The sequence below is a fragment of the Ursus arctos genome, unplaced genomic scaffold (assembly GCF_023065955.2).
Source record: "Ursus arctos isolate Adak ecotype North America unplaced genomic scaffold, UrsArc2.0 scaffold_1, whole genome shotgun sequence".
In the NCBI taxonomy this organism is placed as follows: domain Eukaryota; kingdom Metazoa; phylum Chordata; class Mammalia; order Carnivora; family Ursidae; genus Ursus; species Ursus arctos.
The window spans coordinates 64,609,326-64,627,490 of record NW_026622763.1 but is presented as its reverse complement, the minus strand read 5'-3'; the positions used below and the strand labels follow the sequence as shown (position 1 = coordinate 64,627,490).

Below are 18,165 nucleotides of genomic sequence, written 5' to 3'. Positions count from 1 at the left end.
ACTCCCCGCTGAGCACCAAGCCCAATGGGGGTCTCAATCTCAAGACCCATGAGATCGTGACCTGAACTGACGTCAAGAGTCTCAATGGACTGAGCCACCCAGGTGTCCATAGATGACTACTCTTCTTAACACAACTGCTGTGCTTTACTTTGTGTGTATAATTATGAACTTATGACAATGTTGTATTTTAATTGGCTGTATTTGTTTTCCAGAGAGTGATCTTCGGATGGAAGAAACTGTGACTAATACAGTACTGCCTGAGTCTACGGATAGTATGGTACCACTTAGTTCTGTGCATAGTATGACACCACTTGATTTTACGAATAGTGTATCCTCACTTGATTCTGTGAATAATGACTCCGTCACTCCCCAGCCTACCAAGGTTCCCAGCTTTTTGGGTAAGGATCTCTTTTTTTTTAAATTGCTCCCAGAAAAATATTATAGTAACAATAGAAGTGGAATGTATATTAGAATTTTGCTTTTTAAAAGAAATATAGATCTTGTTACCTGATAATAGGTGTGTTGAAATACTGAGATTCAAAATGTTTGTCTTTCAATCCCATAAGGATGATAATTTTCCTCTATTTTAAAGTATGCTTTGAAGAAGGCTTTTAATTATATATCACATGAAAACTTTCCTATGATATTTAACTCTATGCCAAATTTATCTTATAAAATAATGCTCAGAATTATCAGCATCAATGTCTGATGGTAAATTATTATAATGGCAGCATTGTGTCAAAGGCAGTAAAGTGCTCTTTAATTGAGCATGGCATTGGGCAAGGTCTCAGGTGTTTAGTCACAGGACAGATTAGGAATTTGTTGAATAACCATCACCAAAGATTGTGTCACTCTGAAGGGAATTGTCTTTTGGATTTCTGCAAAATTCTTTCCTGGGCTATACCCTGTCAATGTATTTATCAAATTTAAACAAACATACAGGAAACATGCCCACAAAAAATGCAGAGCTGGAAAAATAGTAAAAATATTGGAAAACAGAACCAGAAACCACAAATATCTGGGCAGTTAAAAACAACCGAGAGAGGTAAAAGTTAACAGGATAAATATAAGCTCCTACCTATATTTAAAAAATGGAGTGTGCTCATTCATGAATTGGATATTTCACTTAGAAGCAGTCCATGTGAAAGTTTCAAATGTAAAGTTGAAAAAAGTTAGAAAGAGTTCTGTAGCTTTAAATTGTAGCCCTAGGGTAAAAAGAGACAGTGTGTGGAGCAGGGGTTCTCCACAGCAGCCATGTGTCAGAATCAGGTGGCAATCAGAATCAGAAAGTCTTTGAGCATCTCTCTTCACAACAAACAAATAAGCAAGCAAGCAAACAGCAGACAGAAGTTCTGCCCAGATGTATTTAAAGCACTGCAAATGTTGACTCTTCCCTATCTGGAATGAAGGATGTAAATATCAAGTTCAGTGCCACACTGACCTGAGCATGTCTGTGGACTTTGCCTTCAGCCCTGAATGCCATACCTCAGAAGTCACAAAGAGAACTGGAAACATTTTACAGAAGGACTGGAAAGTATAAGGAGATGTGAAATCCAAAGAGGGAACATTATATATGTTCTCAGTACTTGTAGCACTATCATGTGAAAGAAAAATTAAGTCTGTACATCCCTCACCCTCAGTCCTCTCTATTTCAGTCCCCTCCTCCCCACATCCCTACCCTTCCTGTTTCCCTCAACCCAGCCTAAAGATCAGGATTAATTTGTGAAATCTAAAGTAAAGGTTTCTTTCTGTAAAGTGTTTATTTTTTAATGTGAAGTCTTAAAAAATCAGTGGTTGCCATAGGAATTAAATTTCCTAAGTTGCAGGCATTCGAGCAGTGTTCCAATAGCTCTTGAGGTGTCATAAATGGCATGTGAAATTTCAGAGGGAGTTTGAAAACAGTATATTCAAATGCCTTCAGGTCCTTAGATTAGATTAGATTAGATTAGATTAGATTAGATTAGATTATTAGAGCAGTGAATTCAATGCCAGATGAATTTGAGTCTAGTTTTTAAACACTACTTTGTTTGTAATAATGATAATAATAAATATCTTTGTAGTTCTGATTTATTATCTGTGAAATTAAGTAATTTCATTGCATTGTTTCTTTGTGTCCTTCCAGCCCTGTGTCTTTCAGTGACATTTTGTTTTATCCAGTTAAGTATCACATGTTGAAAAGCATGCTAAATCTTATTGTGTGAAAGATGTGAACATTTAGAATAACAAACTTAATGGGTTTAAAGAGACATGTGATACAATATACCTACTAATAAAATTAATGCATGAAATCAGTTTCCAATATGTTTCAATATTTTTTGTTTGGATTGCTTCACTAATTCAAATAGAGATCTATATTCATTTATCATTATAATGAATGGAGTAAGTTAGGAGAAAGTTTTTATCAAGTATAAAAATCATGATTTTGGCATGCACACTGCCAAAATAGAAAGGAGGAGACAAAATAAATGTGAGAAAGTAAACGAGTTTTAAATACTGTCTGATTAATGTCCTAAGTTTTTATGTAGCTGTGCATGAAAAGTATAAAAAACAAATTAATGGTTATAACAGTAAATTATTAACTAAGGAAACATTAAAAATTGACAACATGGATTTAAAAGAAAACAAGATTAAGAGGATTTTTATTTAAAACAATAGACATTTAATGCTTTCATAGTAACTACATTTAAAATTAAGGAAAATCTTCCTCTTTTCTTTGTCTAGAAAATTATTTTCTTATTGTATATATTTGCCTCAAAACCTAAATTCCTCTAGCCAATTTGACCCCTTTTCTTCTTTTCCTAGGAATATTCATTTCTCATTCTTTTGTTTTGTAACATTCCTAAGTTAAAACATGAAATAATGTTGCAATAGCTGCTATAGAAGTTTGATACGAAGAGTGGCTAACAAGAAAAGGGGGACAATGAAGCTGGGCCCTCACTCTTTTTAAGATCTACTCGATCCCTTGTCCACCCCATCCAAGATGCAGAAGGTGGAAATGCAGCTGTCCCTCTTCACTAAGACCTAGATGATCCCTTCTCTACCTCATCCAAGTAGCATAATGTTGGAAGGCAATTGTGCCCCTACTTTTCTTATACCCAGACTATCCCTTTCTTACTCCACCAAAGGCTTTTGCTGAGGTCAATGAAGACACTGCTGATATTCCAGCTCAAAAATAATTACATCTGCCAGTCTTGCAATTATATTAATCTATTTTATTATAATTTAAGAAAATAATGGTTCTAAGTTTATATAAAACCTTGTTCAAGGTTTTAGCAAATGCATAAGGTTCTCTGGATTAGTTTCTTTTGAAAAGACGTAAATTGTTTTAATTATGATTCAGTGCATAGGAATAACAACATGCCCTACAATAAAAATTGTGTATAAGCTTGAGAATTTTTTTCCAGTGAGCCCTTTGACTGAAGATATTTGAATGCTTACTAAGCACAACTAAGGTTTGATTTTCTCCTTTTATTTCTACTTTTATTTCCAGATTTCATTATTAGCAGGCTATATAGGTGACCTCAAAGTTTGAGCCTTGCTCTTCCTTAAAGAGATTTTTATAAAATCTTTTGTAAGCACATCCATATGTACAAGTGAGAACAAATTATTTGTGTTTGGATTGGCTGAATTAATGAGTATATCCATGTAGGTAAAAATAAATGTTTGTTCTCACTACATGTGTGAGAGGAATCATTCTAAAACAATCCCTCTAAGGATGTGTAGTTCTGTGCATTATCTTCAGAATGAAAAACGACCACAATTAGTTTTTCTTGACTTTCCCCTTGTGATTAGGACTATAATATAGTAGTTAAAGACTGAGTCTGAAGAGTTCGGGTCAAATCCCAGTTCTTCCACTTATTAGCTGTGCAACCTTGAGATATTTTTTAACCTCTCTGAACCTTATTCTCCCATTGTAAAATGAGGATGGTAATAATATAGTACTCACCTTATAGGTTTTGTTGTGAGGTAAAATCAGTTAATATACATGGCTAACTTAGCACAGTGCCTGATACCTATTCCATGCTATATAAATATTACTCATTATTATTACCTCTGGGATTCAGAGCAATACCCTTAACTTCCTAGGCCTTAATTTCTCACCTGCAAAACAATTATTTGTAAGTTCCTCTTTGCAGAAGTTGATATTTCAGACACTCATAAGATCTCTACTTATTCAGATAAATGCATCAGTTCACATCCAGTCACAAAACTACAATTAACCTTTAAAAGAGAACTCACAATAGACCTAAATTAATGCATATATGGAAACACACACAGTTCAAATGTGTTTTGTAGAAACAAGTTGAGAATATTGTCATGTAGAAGGATCACAGGGCTTTGAAGCCAAAAGAACTTTAACTTTCCTTTGTCTTTTTAAAACTTCCAGCTTTCCAAACTTTCAGAGTTCTGCCACCATTTTCCAGGTATTTCAGCTTGAGCATTTGGTATTCTCCTCTGATTACCCCCTCCTTCTAGTCAGTCCTTCTATTGCTTTTTTCTAATAAAATGTTCATTCCTGTCTACTCTGTTTTCAGTCTACCTGTTTTGTTCAGACTATCAGTCCTGTGTGTTTTGATTATCTCCACAATCTTATGTCATCTGAACAGGGACACTAACGAAAATGAAAGGGGGATGCTAAAAAAAATGATGTATTTTAAATATACATATATTGACAGAAAACTGGGTCTGTCATTTTGGGGGATAGATAAAATAAATTATTTTAAAAGTTTTTCAATTTTCAAAAAATCACATATTGTTGGGACATGATCTACGAAAAAAATGAGCTTGGATTAATACTGGCTCAGGCAAACCAGGTGTCATAGACATGGGATAGATATCAAGGACATCAGATATACTATATATATATATTATATATATATATATAATATATATATATTCCTATATCAGACGTGTTAAATAATACATTTGCTGTATGTACGGATATAGACATGCATATATATGTGTGTGTATATGTGCATATGTGTGTATATGAAGAGACAGAAAAGACAGAGACAGAATAAGGGGGGCATATATGACATGTATGAGATATAACATTTTTGACATTACTGTCCTACTTTCATACATCCATTACATTAGGGTCAGAGGATCTTCAATCAAGCAAGTTTACATATTTCTCTTGCTTTACAGAAAAATAAAAAACAGATACATTCTTTGTGTTAATTTAGCCTCATCCACTTGTCTTAGATTTGTCTGCATTATCTGTTAGCCCTCTAACTATTCCAGATTTTTGTCTCACAAAATACAAGATTTTTCTGTCCCTTCCAAATAGACATTGCCATTAAGTAGAACTTACCTACTCTGTTATTAGTAAACACAAATTACCCATTCTTATGGCTCCTGATGTTTGGTTTCTCCTTCCTAAAATTCACTGGCCCTCCTCATGTAAGCTGCCTTTTCACTCCAACAAGGAAGTCTTCTTCCTCTCCCTTTCTCCTGGCTTCCTATTTTGATTCCCTTAATGCTTATATTACTTGATGCTGTTTTAGCTCTGCCTCACTGACTAGATTACAAGTTTTTTGAGGAAAGAGACCAATGTTTTATATGTTTTGCAGATCTTCTCTCCTTAGTATTCAGATCAGTGTTACACATAGGACAGGTGGCTCACATTTTTTATTGATTTTGTGATCCACAGTTATAAAAGAACAAATGATAGTTGAAAGAATGTTGACCATATTTACCAAGTCCTTCTGACCACCTTCTGCATTCATGCATCCATGTCCATTTAAGGGTAAGGTAGCATTTTATGCACATGTTAATATTTCTGCTTTATATCATATATGTGATGCCTTTGATAGCATACAATTAATAAAGTTTTAATATTTATGTGCATATAATTAATACAGTCCTCTCAATAGAGCTCACTGGTAAATATCTATCAAAGAAAAATTAATGTTCTCAAGTGTTCATACTGATTCTGGGCTTTTTTTTAAAGGAATTGTTTATTTGTTTTTCTGTAATTTTTTATTTAAATATAATTCAGTTAATATATAGCGTATTATTAATTTCAGGGGTTAATTTTGTGATTCATCAGTTGCATATGATTCTGGGCTTTTTGAATGGACCTGACCCATTGATTAAAAAAGTGATTTGGAGTGCCTGGGTGGCTCAGTCCGTTAAGCAACCAACTCCTGCTTTCGGCTTAGGTCATGATCTCAGGGTCGTGAGACTGAGCCCTGCATCAAGTTCTGCGCTCAGCGGGGACTCTGCTTGAGATTCTCTCTCTCCCTTTCCATCTGCTCCTCCCCCCCCCATATGCTCTCTCTCTAAAATAAATAAATCTTTTTAAAAAGTGATTTATTTTCTTGGTTCTCATAGCATCTTTACTTCTCTATGTCAACTCTTAATAGCTTCCTTGGGACTACATCAGCTATATGCTATTTTGGAAAAACAAAATCTTGAGATAGACTTCAAAAGCCTACCAGCAACTCATTCTCGCACTTGGTCTCTAACACAGAAAAAAAGAACACCTGTATATTTGACCTAGTCCTTATTGCTTCCTGGCAGCCACTAAGTCAAGGGAAAATGATTGGGTATCATTCTGCAAACCATTTAGGTACTTGAGGCCCTGTCTCTCCTCACTGTATTCAATGTATAACCTACTGGCCAGATTCCATACACGTGTGAAAAAATGGAGAGAAAAGAAAAACATAAAACATAAACATATATACATAAACACATACATATACATATCTTTTAAAAAAATTTTGGTTATCATTGGCCTTTTACAAGAGATGTTATATAAATGGCCTGAATGAAAGTCAGACACCACCACTGATACAGTTAATTTATAGATTTGCAAGAAAACATTGTTACCTATTTGGCCTCTTGTTGAAGATTTGCTTACACTTCACAACCACGGAAAGTTTCTGCAAAGAAAATATCCCGCATAATCTAAAGAGTTCCACAGTTAATCACTAGCGCTGCCAACAATTCTGAAAAACCCCACTTCATCAAAAATCCACTTAAATAGTCCCCCAAAAGCATCCTGTTTTTCATAATGTGTCCTCAGACCCAGAAGTATAGAAACTTCCCTCTTAATTTCAATATGCCTGCATGGTGAATCTGGTGCCTTATATGCTGATTTTCTGACAAGCTGGCTCTCTAAAAATAGGTAACTTGTGGAGAGGATCCATAAGACCTTCTACTTCCTGGCAGCAGGGCTGGTGAGAAACAAAAATGTAGCACTTCCCCTCTGCCAAGACTGCTGCCAGCCAGATACAGTCACCCTAGGTGACCACTGACTGACTACTTTTGCTAATCCTTTTCTTCCTGGACCATCTCTGCTTTTAATAAGGATACATTTTTCACCCTAGTCATGCGATTCCTCCAGAGAAGTGTTTCTGAAATTTAAATATACAGATACCTTTAAAAGAAAAAAAACCACAGACTTCAACTTTGTAAATCAAAATATTTTGTATGACCTTAATTATATATCAAGTAAAATACTGTATCTCATTATGTATCTGACCATTATACAACCATCAATCAAAATTTATTCACAAATACAACTACAAACTAATGAATTAACAATACTAATTTGATTATACTTTTAACTGAAGTATAGTTGACCTACAATATTATATTAGCTTCAGGGGTCCATTTATAGTGATTTGACATATTTATTATAAAATGATCACCATAAATCTAGTTACCATCAGTCACCATACAAAGTCATTACAATATTGATTATACTCCCTATGTTGTACTTTACACCCCCATGACTTATTTTATTTTATTTTTTTAATGATTTTTTATTATATTACGTTAGTCACCATACAGTACATCCCCGGTTTCCGATGTAAAGTTCGATGATTCATTAGTTGCGTATAACACCCAGTGCACCATGCAATACATGCCCTCCTTACTACCCATCACCGGTCTATCCCATTCCCCCACCCCTCTCCCCTCTGAGGTCCTCAGTTTGTTTCTCATAGTTCATAGTCTCTCATGTTTCATTCCCCCTTCTGATTACCCCCCTTTCTTTATCCCTTTCTTCCCCTACTGATCATGCTAGTTCTTATATTCCATAGATGAGAGAAATCATATGATAATTGTCTTTCTCTGCTTGACTTATTTCACTTAGCATTATCTCCTCCAGTGCAGTCCATGTTGCAGCAAATGTTGAGAATTCGTTTTTTCTGATAGCTGAGTAATATTCCATTGTATATATGGACCACAACTTCTTCTTTTTTTTTAAAGATTTTATTTATTTATTTGACAGAGATAGAGACAGCCAGCGAGAGAGGGAACACAAGGAGCGGGAGTGGGAGAGGAAGAAGCAGGCTCCCAGTGGAGGAGCCTGATGTGGGGCTCGATCCCAGAAAGCTGGGATCACGCCCTGAGCCAAAGGCAAGACGCTTGACGACTGAGCCACCCAGGCGCCCCTGGACCACAACTTCTTAATCCATTCATCTGTTGAAGGGCATCTCGGCTCCTTCCACGATTTAGCTATTGTGGACAATGCTGCTATGAACATTGGGGTGCATATGGCCCTCCTCTTCACTACATCTGTACCTTTGGGGTAAACACCCAGTAGTGCAATGGCTGGGTCATAGGGTAGCTCAATTTTTAACTTTTTAAGGGACCTCCACACTGTTTTCCAAAGTAGCTGTACCAACTTGCATTCCCACGAACAATGTAGGAGGGATCCCCTTTCTCCACGTCCTCTCCAGCAATTGTTGTTTCTTGTCTTGTCTATTTTTGCCATTCTAATTGGCGTAAGGTGGTATCTTAGTGTGGTTTTGATTTGAATTTCCCTGATGGCTAATGATTTTGAACATTTTTTCATGTGTCTGTTAGCCATTTGTATGCCCATGACTTATTTTATAAATGGAACTTTGTACCGCTTGATCACCCCTACATACTTTGCGTATTCCTCCATCCCCTTGCCCTCCTACAACCACAAGTTTGTTCTCTGTATTTATAGGTTTTTTGTTTTTTTAGATTCCAATATAAGTGAAATCATATGGAATTTGTCTTTTTTGGACTTATTTCATTTGGCATAATACCCTCTAGGTTCAACCATGGTCTCACAAATGGCAAGATCTCATTCTTTTTTATGGCTGAATGATATTTCATTGCCTGTGTGTTTGTGTGTGTGTGTGTGTGTGTGTGTGTGTGTGTGTGTGTGTACACATATACCACATCTTTATCCATTCATCTAATGATGGACTTTGGGCTGCTTCCATATCTTGGCTATTGTAAGTAACACCGCAGTGAACATAGGGGTGCATATATCTTTTCAATTAGTGTGTTTGCTTTCTTTGGATACTCACTAGTGGAATTATTGGATCATACGGTATTTCTATTTTTAATTTTTTGAGGAACCTCCATATTGTTTTCCAAAGTGGCTGCATTAATATACAATCATCAATAGTACATGAGGGTTCCTTTTCCTCCACATTCTTGCCAACACTTGTCTTTTTGATACTAGCTATTGACAAGTATAAGGTGATAGACAGCTCATTGTGGTTTTGATTTGCATTTCCTTGAGGATTAGTAATGTTGAGGCTCTTTTCATGTATTTGTTAGCCATCTGTTGGTCTTCTTTTGAAAAATGTCTATTCGGGTCGTCTGCTCATTTTTTAATTGAATTGTTATTTTGGTGTTGAATTGTATAAGTTCTTTATATATTTAGAATATTAACCACTTTTTAGATGCATCATTTGCAAATAGCATCTCCCATTCAGTAGGTTGCCTTTCAGCTTCACTGTGCAGAAGCTTTTTAGTTTGATGTAGTCCCACTTGTTTATTTTTGCTTTTGTTGGTTTTGCTTGAGGAGACAGACTCCTACAATACTGGTAAGACCAATGTCCAAGAGTTTACGGCCTATGTTTTCTTTCAGGAGCTAATGGTTTCAGGTCTTACATTTAGGTCTTTAATCCATTTTGAGTTTATTTTTATATATGGTAAAGAAAGTGGTCCAGTTTTATTCTTTTGCATGAGCTGACCAGTTGTCCCAAAACCATTTATTGAAAAGACAGTCTTTTCCCCATTGTATATTCTTCCCTCCTTTGTCATAGATAAATTGACCATATAAGTTTCAGGTTATTTCTGGGCTCTTTTATTCCATTGATCTGTGTGTCTGATTTTAGGTGGCACATCCCTATTATTATATGAATTTGGTATTAACTGCTATAGAGCAGATTAGGAATGAGGAATAGGTTAGAAAATCTTGTGCTACATTATGTTGTAATTCTCTGACTACCCTACTTCTGTTTGAATAATGACCAGTTTTTGCAGGAATAAGTTTGAAAAGCATTTTTGTAAAATATATTATTAGGAAAATCCCACTTCTGTCTTTTCTAGGGACACAGTGGAATGTGGTTTCTGGTCTTCTATCACATCTTATTGCTATTATATGGATATCTTACTGGCCAATGCAAATATGATCACAGAGTACACAAACACCTAGAAATAGAAATAGAACTTTGGTCTATTTCTAGAATCAGTCCACATTGAATATGCAAACACAATTATTCTTGCCTTTAAATATTTGAGCTTTTTCAATACTGTTTGGTTCAGCGCTCTTACTCCCAAGACTTGTTTCCAGTTTCTTCATTTGATGACCTATTTTGATTAGATATCTTTTTCCTGTTCAAACTTGATAAATTCCAACTTCGCGCATGTAACTTAGGGTAAGAAATATATAAGACATTCTGAACCTGAGCTCCAAAGAAGAGAATTTGAAAATTGGATATAAAAGGGAAGTTGTGACAGCTTTCTCTTTATCTGATAATTATTAAATTATCTTTGCTTAGTTATTTTTACTTTCTAATTAGTTTTCAGAGGACATATCATAGTGGTTAAGAGCATTGGCTTATGGACAGAAAGATGTGGGTTTAATTCCAGTCCTGCAATTTGCCAACTCTTTTTGTGGCCTTGAAAGAATCACACAACTCTTGGCCTCATGTTCCTCATTTGTTATATGTGGAGAGTACCAGCTCATAAAATTTTTGATGATTATGATGACATGTATAAAATTCTTATCCCCATGTTTAATATACAATAAGGGCTCAAAAGTATTAATATTTGAAGTTTTGATGATGATTACCCAGTGTCAATGGAAATTTATAGTAGGAAAAAATACTCAGGAGTATTATTTGTATACATTTTATTAGTGATAATTTTTTAATATAACTAAAGCCTGTAACCTTGATCTGAAGTATCTTCATTCAATATACTTAATGCTATGATTATCTGAAATGATACAAAGCCCTTCTAAAATTCAAACATAATTATAAAACACCAATACATATTTTGTGTCTTTGGATCATATTCTCTAATCAGAGGACATGTAAACCTGTGTTTCCAATTTTATCTTATGATCTGAGGCACAAATCAATTATACTTTTTAATGTCAGTCCAGTTCAACAATACTGAGTGGCTCCTATATAATGGGAATTGTCATAGGGACTAGGAGTCTGAATAATAAATAAGATGGTTTTGTTCTTTACAGACATGCCTGTGAAATGGGGTGAGGGGATAGATACAAAGATGACTTCAATGCCTACACTATATTGCTAAGACAGAAAGCTGCACAAGTGCTGTGGGGGGACAGAGTCATGATATTGTACTTTCATTGAAGGGTGTCAAAATTAAAATTTTGTTCTTTTCTAAACCTGGGATCTATCTTTTATCTAACATCTTGGATATATTTGTTTAGATGCTGGCTAATGCATGGGCATAGTTCACAATTCTGTCTTTATTCAGGGATTTTTCTAAGTAAAGCTACACTGAAAGAAAGCCAAGAGTCTTTAGAAATATCTGCACCAGTGTGCAAGGATGCTCATGAGCCATTAATGTGGAATTGAAAAAAAAAATCTACATCCATATGAGTAATGGGTTGATTAAATATACTGTAGTCAATTCAAGAAATGAACACTGTACATATTAAAAAGAATGAAATATATATGAACAAATATGGAAACATTCACAGAATATTATCAGGTATAAAAAGACACAGAGTAGTACGCTAATATATTTTTGCCCATGCAAACAATTTGGAGGAAAATATACACCAAAACATTGATAATGGTTAAGGGACAGGGGTCAAATTATTGAGAACTTTTGTTTTATATTTGTCATACTTTTGTATTAATTCAGTGTCTTACAGTGATAAATTATAATTAGAAAGTTAAAATCTTTATATTTTTCTTTACTAGAAAATTATGGGAAAAAAGAAGGTATTATTCAAAGGAAAGATTTATTCAATTCCCTAAAACACTCTCAGAAGACAAAAAATTTTTCAGCCATTCATGCGGTAATTCATAAATCCTAAATTCGTTGGTAAAATAAAAGTCTAAATATTAGGTATGTAAAATGGGAACAGAAAGACACCATGGTAAGGATTCAAAGTGACTATAAAATTTAAAGTTTATAATACAAATTTCAGAGAAAATTTACATAAACTACTTTAAATATAAAACTGATTTTGGAGTGCCACCTTACAGTTTAGCAGTCATACTAGATCATGGCCGTTCCTGGCAGAATATAAGTGGATCCTGAATTCTGAAACCTATCATAGACCCTCTAAATGGAAGCTATCCAACTTGTTATTAATGGCGAGATCAAGACAGAATGCATTTGGTTATTAAATTCCCTTTGGAAAATGAACAGAAGTCAGGTTAGTGTCTTTTTATTCTATCTTAAATACCTGTGAATAATTATAATCTAGACCAAAAAAACTACATGTACAACTACTTCAAAACCTTTATATTTTCTTTCATTGTAGATATCATTGTCTGGATTTTGAATAGGTGAGTGCCTATGTTTATCTAGAATAAATACATTAATTGAAAACAGTCAAGTCTATCTCCTCATGAGGTACAAGAAATTCAATTTCTTCATCTTTGGGGATTGAACTAGACTATAATCAAGGACTCAAAAAAATCTTAGAGCTAACATGTCCTTGAGAAACTATCTGCTTCATTATATTAATCATATTGTTGTTGTCTATGCTAAAGTAATCTAATGATAGTCTTTTTTTTTTTTTTTGAGAGGGAGAGAGAGCGGGAAGGGGAGGGGCAGAGGGAGAGAGAGAATCCCAAGCAGGCTCCATGGCCCAATGCAGAGCCCAATGTGGGGCTTGTTCTTACAATCCCAAGATCATGACCTAAGCCAAAATCCAGAGTCAGATGCTTAACCAACTGAGCCACCCAGGTGCCCCGATCCAATGATAGTCTTAACTACTTAGAGTTCAAATGATTTTAGGAGAAATAATTAGTTTACATAGCAAGTATAATTCATGTTCTGAAGAATAATGGCCTTATAAAAACTCCCCATCTGATAATTATTGTATTAAAAAATGTTTAAAGTTAACTATGATACAACATTCTTAGTAATTAATTTCAAACTTTAACCCACTATCAAAATACTTGTATTCTTAGTGTTAGGAACCACAATATTTACTGGGTAAAAGGTGAGTTGTATTTGATAATCTGTGTAGGTAGTGATTAAAATCAGGGCAAACAAAGTGAGATGGATGAACAACTGTCATCAGGTCAGTCATGGACAGATGCTTTTTGAGTAGAAGCCAGTATCGGGTAAGAGGGACAATTCAAGTCTATAAACCAATACCCAGGATGTCAGAAGCAACACACCAGACATCCTCTGGTTGAGAGGTCAAACAGTGTCAGGTAGAGGCAATCTGATGCTTGGGACAAATTAACTGGTAGTGAAACTCTCTAATGGCATCTGTGCTGGTCAACTATCTGTTTGCTTTCAAACTAATCCCCTGCCTTCTTCTTGCTCTGTCCCATACATATGTTGTACCCTTTCCCTTGGCTTTTAAGTAGATTTGGTGAATGGCAGACATTGTTGGAAGACTCGGTGACCAAAGGAAGACAGAAGCTAGGGTACCTCTCCCCACCAAACCTATAGTATATCCTCCATGGTTTCAGAGCCTCCTCCATTGTTACCTTCAGTCTGGATATTGTAGCCCCACATGTAACAATCTAGCTTGTTCTCTTTTGAAATAGCCTTGATTTTGTTATGGGGCTAAGTTTACTACAGGGTAAAGGAAAAGAAGGATGAATTTACTTCATGTCATCAGAAAATTCTCTCTGTCCTGGAATAAGGAACTTCAGGTAGAACATTGCTCTTAAGACATAATTATTAACATTTGTAAAGAAGAAGTGTACAACTTACAGGTACATCTATATATATATATATATATTATCTTCAACTTACTGTGGGCTAATAAATCTTGTATACAAAATGCAGAAGTGAAATTGAGGTATAAGTCATATCATCATACTCCTATATCAGCTATGAAGTATCTGTGGGTGCTTGCTGAGAAATAAAAAAATAGCAATTTTCTCAGTTTCTCAAATTAGGCTAATTGTTTGAGGAGTATTTCTTTTGTTTCTAAATACACATGATGACTTTGGAAACTCCTGGAGATAGAAGTGGTAGCAACTGATAGCCATCTCATATTCTAGGTTCTGGATTAATGAGAATCCAGAGCATATATATTGGAAGAGTTTGCACAATAGTAGGGCTCTATCACAGTATATCTCTATTATACTGTTAGAAAATTCCTCTTAACATAAACCATTATTGGAAGCAGGAGACTTCAATAGTTTCTAGAAAGTTGAGCATACATTCTCACCAAAGAACATATTGATTTTGACTTATGATGGCAATAATCATGCACTATAACTCCCAAATAGAATGATGATGATGTAAAAGATAAATTAGGCTACGTGATTTTGAATGTTTTAGTCTTACAGATCCGAAGGTTTTCTTTTAAAAATTAGTGTTTGTAGACCTAATCAAAGACCTAAATAATACAGTATTCTTTAGCTGATTACAGTTCTTGAATTCTGACACAGAATTTTCATCTCTCTAAAATGTCTTATATGTTCTTTCTATAGTATTCCCACTCCTGTTTTCCAGAATTTCTCTATTATATGAGCCATTATATCAAGACACTCTAATCTTCATTTAAATTATCAAGAAGGCAGGAGATAAATGCAGATTCCTATTTTTTCATGTCTAATTAGGATTATTGTTCATTAATTCGGATTAGATAAAATAATTTCTGCATTTTCCCCTCAAATCATTTCATTTTATTTCTTTTCTAGTCTTTTCATCTGGGGTTCACTTGCCATCAAACCATTTACAGCTTTCTGCCCAACCTATTGGCCTTCATTGGCTGGATTCCTCCTGCCAATTTTGTATATATAGCATACCCTCTTTGTCTGCATTTGCTGTGCCCCATCTCACTATTTGGCAAAGCCACTAAAGTTTTCTTATATTGATTTCTCACCATCTACCAACTTGCCTGCAATATTGGTTTACTAATATCAAGTGGTTTAAGTCTGTTGCTAGAGTACCAGCTTCCCCTCACTGACAGGAATTGCCAAAAGAGCTAAAAACTACCATTGTACTGAAACTATTTCTCTGCTTTGCCTTAAGAAAATGAGTGATCCTTTTATTACCCTGGTTGCATTTTCTTTCTTCTGTTCCTAAAGTGGTTGGTCCCATGGTCATCTGGTTTAAACCTGTAAATGTTCTATCTTACTGGCTTTAGCAATATTCCTCCTTTTGCAAAAACATCTAACTCATTGAGAACTGATACTTCAATTCACAAGAAAACTATTACTAAATCAAGTAATCTCTTCAGGGATCCTTCTCTGAAGATTAAAGTTAGAATTTGCTACACCTGAATTCCTATGCTTAAAATTGTGAATACATTACATCATTTAGAACTTTAATAAAAAAATAAATAAAATAAAAATAAAAAAACAAAAAAACAACTCTTCCTCAGCTTCAGTGCGCATGTCATTATATGACATATGTATAAGGATTGCTCATCAGGACTTTTAACCCTGAAGTTGAACATTCATGAACAAAAAGAATGTGTAAACATTGATAATTTGTTAAATTTGTTAACGTGAGTATGGTTAACAAATTTTTATAAAATTTTTTATTAAAGATTTTATTTATTTATTTGACACAGAGAGAGACAGCCAGCGAGAGAGGGAACACAGGCAGGGGGAGTGGTAGAGGAAGAAGCAGGCTCCCAGCGGAGGAGCCTGATGTGGGGCTCCATCCCAGGACCCTGGGATCACGCCCTGAGCTGAAGGCAGACGCTTAATGACTGAGCCACCCAGGCGCCCCAAAAGTTTTCTAAATTTTTTAATAGTGGTTTCTTTTATGTACAACTAGTTTTTTTTTTTCATTATAAAGAGTTACCATAGCATCTCCCTTTAACAAATAGATCTACTTTTTTATTTATTAGAGATAGGTCTTACTGTAGTGGACAGTTGGAGATTAATAAAGCATTTTTCTGGAGTTGAAATACATGAATTTCACTGGGTACTACTTTTATTCATTCAGATTGCTGTTTTACATAAATATACTATAAGAGCATAATCAAAAACAATAAATAATATGAAAGTTTCAGATTAACTATCATATGATTTACCATATTTTCTTGATGTTCTTAGAATTTTACGGTCCTTCCTGGTGTCTGACTCCAGCAGACAGAGGATTGTGTCAAGCGAATGAGAACCGATTCTACTACAATTCAGTCATTGGGAAATGCCGCCCATTTAAGTACAGTGGATGTGGAGGGAATGAAAATAACTTTACTTCTAAAAAAGCATGTCTTAGGACTTGTAAGAAAGGTATAAAGGACATTTTTCCTATTAATTCACTAGTGTTTAAGATAACAATTGCATTGAAATTATGAACAAATTTTAATATGAGAAAAATACACAATTCTATTTATAATAAGAAACAAAATACTATAAATTTAGGTAATACATGTCCCCTTTTCAACTACATTTACTTGATATTGCTGGAGATGTTAACTACAATTCCTCATAATATGTCTTTCACAGAAAAATAATCTATTTGAAACAAAACAATTTATTCTTTTAATATTTACATACTAAGTTTTCATTTTAAATGATTATACCAAAATATTTTTAAACTATCTTATAATACAACATTTTAATGTAGTTACTAGTTTTCTTCTGAATATAAAAATGATGCATGTTTATAGAGTATTAATATATAAATAAAAATCACATATAATTCCACCAACCATATTTAGCCACATGTTTGCTTTAAAAAAATGAGCATGTATTTCTAACTGAAGATGAGTAATAAAAATCAGAAACATGCTTATTCATTTTTGCTAATTCTTATATATGTGAAATGACTTCCTTAGAAATAGCTTGTTTTGCATAAAGACAAATTAAAGCCTTAAGAATTTTTTTTTGGTTTTATATATTAAAAGATGATTTGAGAAAATTTTAGACAAATGTTTTATTGTATTACTTTATTATGCAAAATAAATTTGTTTCTCTTCCTTCTGTAGGTTTCATCCAAAGGATATCAAAAGGAGGATTAATTAAAACCAAAAGAAAAAGAAAGAAGACAGTGAAAATAGTATATGAAAAAATTTTTGTTAAAAAAATATAAATTTGTTACATTATTACATCAGTTCTAAATATTTTGGATGAAACTTTTCACTATAATTTTTTTTTCTTTCCTGAAATCCTTTTAATGAATATTTCCATGAATTTTCTATGTATGTATTAACCACTATTAATACATTTGTATCAGAATTAATTTCTCTATCTAATCAAAGTGCATATTCAAGGGGTGACTACTATGAATTTACTTATTCTCAATCCCTTTCTATTTCCCATTGACTACAAATTATAATGCTGGCCATATCAAATCAGTCCATTTTTTCATTTGGTGATCATTTGAGAATGTGTTGTCATTTATTTGTTTTGATCATGTAGACGATGATCTCCTTTATAGCCTATGCACAGATTAAAACATACAGCTATTAAAGATGAAGCAGTTTTTGGATTTCACATCTAAAATGGTGACAAGCACTTTCTTCTGTAAGGTTCACTCAATTATGCATTTAACTAGAGCTGGTAATAATACAATTCCATCACGTGCTTCCCTTCCTGGACATACTTTTTCCTCCTTTTTTATAAACCAGTACCTCAGATCAATCTTGAGCAAAACCATTATCTGAACAAAGAGAGTCAACTCTATCATGTGCCTGATTTTGATTGATTTAACCACTTTTTGTTTGCTTATGACCCATTATATTAGTAAAAATGGTTGAATAGTTGTGTGTTAATTACAGATCATGGTAAGAAGCAGCTT

At 34.1% G+C, this 18,165-nt stretch overlaps 1 protein-coding gene across 8 annotated transcripts in view; it reads left to right on the top strand.

The window, feature by feature from the left end:
* Positions 1–17,870, top strand: part of TFPI (tissue factor pathway inhibitor) — a 63,135-nt gene extending 45,265 nt beyond the window's left edge. For 6 of the 8 annotated variants that reach the window (XM_057303335.1, XM_026492363.4, XM_026492367.4 and 3 more), the window contains 3 exons: positions 213–398; positions 16,476–16,655; positions 17,354–17,870. In XM_057303335.1, the coding sequence (XP_057159318.1) occupies positions 213–398; positions 16,476–16,655; positions 17,354–17,457 (470 nt within the window). In that variant the 3' untranslated portion in view covers positions 17,458–17,870. Of the gene's footprint in view, positions 1–212; positions 399–1,470; positions 1,614–12,754; positions 12,780–16,475; positions 16,658–17,353 lie in introns of those variants that run through there. The other 2 variants (XM_048214009.2, XM_057303336.1) reach the window with 2 other exon arrangements.
* The last annotated feature ends 295 nt before the right edge of the window (positions 17,871–18,165 follow it).